This window comes from Dendropsophus ebraccatus, chromosome 12 (genome assembly GCF_027789765.1).
Source record: "Dendropsophus ebraccatus isolate aDenEbr1 chromosome 12, aDenEbr1.pat, whole genome shotgun sequence".
Lineage (NCBI taxonomy): Eukaryota > Metazoa > Chordata > Amphibia > Anura > Hylidae > Dendropsophus > Dendropsophus ebraccatus.
Window position 1 is genome coordinate 85,383,996 of NC_091465.1, and position 7,100 is coordinate 85,391,095.

At 46.6% G+C, this 7,100-nt stretch overlaps 1 protein-coding gene across 3 annotated transcripts; it reads left to right on the forward strand.

Annotated features, from left to right (window-relative positions):
- The first annotated feature begins 679 nt into the window (after positions 1-679).
- Positions 680-5,783, forward strand: LACTBL1 (lactamase beta like 1). Of its 3 annotated transcripts, none has more exons than XM_069948240.1 (7): positions 680-736; positions 1,916-2,057; positions 2,374-2,483; positions 2,590-2,747; positions 2,929-3,176; positions 4,054-4,159; positions 4,580-5,783. In XM_069948240.1, the coding sequence occupies exons 1-7, from the start codon at positions 716-718 to the stop codon at positions 5,556-5,558; spliced, it is 1,764 nt and encodes a 587-aa protein (XP_069804341.1). In that variant the 5' UTR covers positions 680-715; the 3' UTR covers positions 5,559-5,783. The 3 variants fall into 3 exon arrangements, with proteins under 3 accessions (XP_069804341.1, XP_069804342.1, XP_069804344.1); XM_069948241.1 differs by lacking the exon at positions 680-736 and adding an exon at positions 1,511-1,575; XM_069948243.1 differs by lacking the exon at positions 680-736 and adding an exon at positions 1,674-1,761.
- Positions 5,784-7,100: the final 1,317 nt, after the last annotated feature.

Below are 7,100 nucleotides of genomic sequence, written 5' to 3' on the forward strand. Positions count from 1 at the left end.
ACATATCGGTATATGGAACCATAGACATATCGGTAAAAGAGCCATAGGAATATCAGTACATGGAGTCATAGACATATTGGTAATGGAGCCATAGTCATATCAGTATATGGAGCCATAGACATATCAGTATATGGAGCCATAGACATATTAGTATATGGAGCCATAGATATATCAGTACATGGAGTACATATTGGTAATGGAGTCATAGGAATATTGGTATATGAAGCCATAGGATTATGAATATATGGAGCCATAGACATATCAGTATATGGAGTCATAGATGTATGTATAGAGACCTTTGGACATACCAGTGAACAGAGATGTTGACATTTCTGTATACACAAGCATCAATGTGTTGGTATACAGAGCCACAGATGCATTGGCACATGAAGCTGTAGACATATTGGTATATGGAGCCATAGACACGTGTAGAGACCTATTGACATATCGGTGTACAGAGCTGTCAATGTTTTAGTATATGGAGCCTATGAAGCTATAGATAACATATATAGGTATATGGAGCCATGGACATGTACATAGAGCTGTAGACATGTCAGTATACAGACCCATGGACATATATGTATCCCTGTTGTAGATCCATCCATGTGGTCATGTATGACCGGTGACCACCCCCATATAACCTGATATTCTCCTCACAGGCCGCACATCACCTCCAAGGGGCCCGGCTGATGCAGAGAACTGGTCACTAGCTGTGATGGATGGACTGCCGATCCAGGTGAGGAGGTGTAAGGATCAGTAGGGGTAGTCATCATCTAGGAGATCTACCATACTTCTGTGTCTTCTTGACTACCGGGGGGGTGGATCTGGTTCTTTTCTGGTCACTAGCCAGCAGAACTTATACAGGGGGTCTAAAGTCTCCATATCTGCAAAGGAAAAATACAGTGCTGCCCTATGGAGCCCTTAAAGGTATACCTACCTAGTAATGAAGCCATATGGAGAAGACAAAGGGGGAGATTTATCAGACATGGTGTAAAGTGTAACTGGCTCAGTTGCCCCTAGCAACCAATCAGATTCCACTTTTCATTCCTCACAGACTCTTTGGAAAATGAAAGGTGGAATCTGATTGGTTGCCGGGGGCAACTGAGCCAGTTTCACTTTACACCATGTTTGATAAATTTCCCCCTGTGTGTCTACCCAAAGAACTAGACAGATTGGAATCAGAAAAGCTTGGGAACATCCCCTGTGGCAGTTCTTAGCCGTCACCCAGATTTTGCTATCTATTCACCACATTCACATATCAACACGGATTTGTGGGGTGACATGGTCCATGTGCTCAAACTTTGGTCCATCTAATATGGCGCCCGTTCCTATATCTCTATGTACACTGGGATAAACCTCATAGCCGGGGCCCACAGATTTCATTGGAGACATGCCACTGTCTGAGCCATTGTAAAGATTAGAACAGGGACATTGATAGTATACTGTGAGCCGTCTGCTGGTGCTGTCGGGGTTAACTCATAAATCCGTGCCGTGAATGAGGTCTGAGGATTACAGATTACTCAGAAAATCCCCGACGCTGCATCCGACCATGTCCAAGAGCACATGGCCGTGACGGTCAGTACAGAGGAGGGGCACAACCGCTTCACTATGAGGGAAAGGACCACAATACCATTGAGGCAGTGGCTGCCATGTTTACCTCACCAGTCCATCTCCATACTGCCCAGCTGCCGGCCACAGGTGTCCTCGCTTTCTGTATCCATCACACAGTAAAGATGGGCTGCAGGTCCAAGCTGCCATAAGGTCACAGTAACCCACTCTCCTTACCAGGCATGGTGGTCCAGAAGTGTCTGATTCTGGAAGACCATCCACCATGTACAATGAGACTATAATAAACACAAGATGTCAGGGTGTGACCAGGGATGAGCTCTGTGGTAACCGCTTTTCTCACCTGCAGCCATCTAGAAGGAGAGGCCTCAGTCGGACGACTCCCATCCATCTGAAGTGGACCCATCTGGGGCTGAGCCTTTTCTTTCTGGTCTCCATCACGATGACCGGCTGCTTCATCTGGCAATATAAACTCCCCAAACAGGAGCCGGGTATATATACGACATATTCCCTGCACTTCGCTGTATACCCTAAATATCTTACAAACATTTCCATGTACTCCACATGCCTTTCGCCCCTGTCCCAGTAAACCTCACACATGTTCCATCCTTATCCCCATGTACTCCACATGCCCTCCTACCTTTCCCCTGTGTACCCACGTGTTCTAGCCTTTTGTTCCCTTGTATCACACTTTTCCCCCCTCTCCTGTCCCAGTGAACCTCATGTGTCCTCCACACTTGTCCCCTATATATTTATTATGCACACATATCATAGTCATTGCTGTTTCTGATTCTCGTTGACTTCCAGCTCCGGAGGAGGAGAAGAACACTCCAGACTCAGTGCAGATGTGCCCCCGATTCCCAGAGCCAGTGTCTTTAGACCACCCTGTGCCAGTCCTGAAGGAGGCTCTGGAGAAGGTCAGTCATGGCCTCTGAAAATGAAGACCTGTGAACAGCATCGGACCTATAATGACCCCATACTGGCCACTCCCCCACCTCATTATATTTCTGAATCTTTTAACAGGTGGACAAGTTCCTCAGGAGTAAGATCCGTATACCTGGGCTGCCCGCCATGTCCGCCATAGTCACGTATAATGACACCGTACTGTGGACTGGGAACTTTGGAAAGAAGAACGGATCTGACCCTTTCTCAACCGCTCCCAATGAATACACCATATACCGGTGAGTGTCCACACCTGACCACTGCCGCAATGATCCGGTCACAATCATGTGCCGCTACACACATCCCCCAACTGCACCATTTTGTTTCATTTCTCAGTAATTTGCTGTAATTGTCAAAAACTTTGCAGATACTCCTCAGAGTTAACAGGACTGATGTGTGCAACCTTTCATTGTGTCCCAGGATCGCCAGCATCTCCAAGCTGTTCCCTTCCCTTATGTTGTACAAGTTATGGGAAGAAGGAGAACTCAACTCGCTGGATGACCCCCTGGAGCGATACGCAACCAATTTCTCCATCAAAAACCCGTTGGGCAGAGGGCGCCAACTGGAGCTCAAATACATGGCAGACGGATTGGCATTCATGGAGAAGGGGGTGCAGCCTGTGAAAGCCACGGCCGTGACACTGCGCAGGATGGCAAGCCAGCTATCAGGTAGTGGATGGCCGGACCTAAAAGGCAGGACGCCAGCAGAATTCTGAATTACAGAATCAAACAGATGACAGTAACGTAATGTGATTAGTAAGAAGGGTGATACCAGAAGGGAAAGCCTCTACCTCCCCTTCCCGGGGTCACTGGAGGCTGTACGGTAATAGAGTCGGGTTAAGGGGTGAGGGTGTCCTCACACATCCTTTTTGTGTGGCGTTTTTCAGGCCATCAAAAAACACGCAAGAAAAACTTCCAATGCGTTTTATCTATGCATTTGCGTTTTTTTCTGGCATCTTTTCTGGCATTTTTTACTTTATGTGTGAATGATCTTTTTTTGTGGTTTAGGCGTTTTTGTGTGCTGAACTTTTTTTTCCTCTGCCATCACATGACCTAGAGGCTGGACTACAAAAGGTGACAAAAATGCCAGAAAAAACACCATATGCACAGCAATGACTTTTTTGAGACAACAGAACAATCCCATTGAAGTCTATGATAGAAAAAAACACCACAGTTTGCCAAAAAAAACACCACCCCCTTAGCTTGCCGCATTTTGGAAAAATGTCCAAAGAGACTCAAAAACACCAGAGAGGAGAGAAAAACGGCATCTCAAAAAAACGCTGTGTTTAAGGCCGATCAAAAACTTCCACTGACCTCCGGCTAACACCTGTCAGCCAAGGCGTTTTTATTGTGGTTTTTCCAAGATTTAAGGCAGTGTGAAGCCAGCCTGATAACATGAAAGTCACTGGAGGCTGGCCAGAGAGACTCTTACTTGTTTTATGGCTATTAAAGTACAAGTGAACTGCGAGGTGCTTTTCCCTTATACAACTTTTATAACTTTGAATTTCCACATTTTTGAGAATTTTGCTCCTCTTCTTTTTCATAGGTCTCCCACGACGGCTGCGATCCACAAGTTTGCTCTGGAAAGGAACCACTCAGGAGGCCATAGAGCTTCTCCGCGATGATGTCTTGGTGGCTGATCCTGGCACCAGGTAGGTGAGATGGATTTTTTTGGGTGGTATCAGGAGTAGTGTTGAGCAGACTTGCCAAACTTGCCTGAAGCCTAGGGCTGCCTTGAAAACATGGATACAGCCTATGGCCTATAGCTGTTTTCCAGAACTCCTTAGGGCGGCATTAAATTTCTCTAGCCTTTGAAGTCAAATGCCGAATGTTCAGGTTCGGAGAACGTTGTTGAACCAGAACAGTTCGGCAACTCCACTCAACACTTCTCAGGAGCTGATAGGTCACTGTTATGATTGGCTCCAGTTTAATTTGGGCTCCATTTCTTGAATAACATCAATGCTTTCAGCTACACGCCTTCAGTTTACCGCACAGTTCGCCTTCCTGTCAGTAATTTTTGGTATCCCCTCCTCATGAATGAAGTCACCGGCACTGTACCGCTTTCATTTTAGGTGTCACTACAGTAACCTGGCATTTTCCTTGCTTGCCCATGTTTTGGCTGAACACACGTCTGAAGGCGAGTACCAGCGCTGGGTTGCAGACAACATACTGGATCGTCTTGGCATGGAAGACACTGGATTTGAATTTACCCCTCCGATCCTTTCTCAGATGGCTGTTGGTTTCTACGGCAGTGGTCAGGCGGCACCACTATATGATCTGGGCTGGTATCGCCCCTCGGGTCAGATGTATTCCACGGCAGCTGATATGGCCAAGTTGGCAATGGTGCTTTTAGGTACATACCACCGCCGGATTTTAGAGCCAGACACATTGAAGACAATGCTAACTCCGCTCTTCAAGTGTTCCACAAACTACTTCGCTAACAAAACCGGGACCCCCTGGGAGGTCAATGAGCTGCTTGGATACGATATCATCCGCAAAGATGGTGACTTGGATGGATACTCTGCCACCTTCTCGTTGATTCCTAAGCTCTATGTGAGCTTTATTGTCCTCATGTCCGGGACGAGACCTCAGGATGAGGACATCATTGCTAAGACTTATAATTATTTGATTCCCGCTATGGAGAAAGCGTTCAGAGAGGCAGAGAAGAAATTCCGCCCGGCTCCTAACCCCGCTCCTTATATTGGATTTTACACCTACTCAAATCTGACATTTTATGAGATCAAGGTTGGAGCCAATGGAGTTCTAGTCATGCAGCAATTTGGGCCTCACATCGAAGAGCTGATCCCGGAGCGGTATCGGACAATCCAACTCCATTACTTAGAGGAGAGGGTCCTGCAGGTCGTGTTTGACAAAGAGTTCCCATGTATCCTGCACCTGGGATCCGCATCAGTCTCTCTAGAGACCCAGGACAGACAACTCTTTAACTTCTACCCATATGACTCGCAGGGGTTGTCTCCTGGGTTTGACGCTCCTGGTCTGAACACCTACAATGTTGTGCGCATCCACCAAAAGCCGGTGTTCTACAACTGATAGACATATGCGACACGGAGCTGTGTGCACATACAGAGGAACTCAAAGCCTCCATGACTGCCGAGAGACAGGGGGCGACGCAGAGCAAGGGGGCAGTCATTATATCACTGTCTCTGAGATGTGGAGGATCGGAGCAACAAGAAAACAATGAGGGGTTAATGGGGGCAGGAGTGAGATGATAAATATATGATATTTAAAGGGGTAGTGCGGCGGTAAAGAATTATTCACAGAATAACACACATTACAAAGTTATACAACTTTGTAATGTATGTTATGTCTGTGAATGGCCCCCTTCCCCGTGTCCCCGTGTGTGTGTTATTCTGTGAATAATTCTTTACCGCCGCACTACCCCTTTAACCTTCTCTTCGGATCTGCCGACTGTGAACATCATGATGTCATTGTTGTGACATCACACATTACATTTGCGGGAGCATTGTACATTTATAACAAACCTACCAATAAAGGTGATGTTATTCTATCGCAGTCTCTATTCCCAGTGTCCCAGCACCTTGTGTGAACTCCATCCTAATAAATACTTTGTATATGATGACGTATATGATTCATCCTGTCATGGATAGATCTAGGGCAGAACAGATAAGACTTTTGGTACAACTGGGCTACCCCTTTAAACAGACTCCAAAACACTGCCCTATACAGCTGCTCCATATGTTATACACTAATATCGCCCCCTGCTGGATATTATGCATTCCAAATTTTGCTATGATCACTGCTTCTTCAGGATACAATAGATAATGCTGGGCCATACTGAACACACCAATTACCTACCTGTGACTGTCCTGTCCAGGCAGGTTATATGCAGGAACACCAAACAGAGAAATGCAACAGCTCACCGCAATGGCAAGATACAGACCCACTACAGACATTAAAATGGTTAAAAGCAGTAAAAAGCAGAGGCTCTTGTGTACGATCAACACTGATGGAAATGCTTCTACCCTCTGATGGGTGGGGGCAAAGGGTAACATGACTTCTGGGCGGTGGGTATCCTAGTCTGGAGTGGAGAGTAATGTGTCTCTCTGGTAGGGTGGTGGGGTGGTATGTAACTCTCTTGGTGGTAGGGGGGTATGTGACTGTCTCTATGGTAGGCTGGTGGGGTGATATGTGACTGTCTCTGGGATAGGGGGGTATGTGACTGTCTCTATGGTAGGCTGGTGGGGTGATATGTGACTGTCTCTGGGATAGGGGGGTATGTGACTGTCTCTGTGGTAGGCTGGTGGGGTGATATGTGACTGTCTCTATGGTAGGCTGGTGGGGTGATATGTGACTGTCTCTGTGGTGGGGTGATATGTGACTGTCTCTGGGGTGGGGTGATATGTAACTGTCTCTGTGTTGGGGTGATATGTGACTGTCCCTGGGGTGGGGTGATATGTAACTGTCTCTGTGTTGGGGTGGTATGTGACTGTCTCTGTGTTGGGGTGTGATAAGACTAAATTTATATGTTGACATCTCTCTATGGAGAGAAGCCGAAAACCCAGGTAAAGGATGGTTTTTTAATTATATCTAGAGTTGGAATCCTGCAGTATT

Coding starts and splice junctions, on each gene's coding strand:
- LACTBL1 (XM_069948240.1), top strand. CDS start 716: ATGGATGGACTGCCGATCCAG. Junction 2,484..2,589: donor TGAAGGAGGCTCTGGAGAAG/GTCAGTCATGGC, acceptor ATCTTTTAACAG/GTGGACAAGTTCCTCAGGAG. Junction 4,160..4,579: donor GTGGCTGATCCTGGCACCAG/GTAGGTGAGATG, acceptor CTTTCATTTTAG/GTGTCACTACAGTAACCTGG.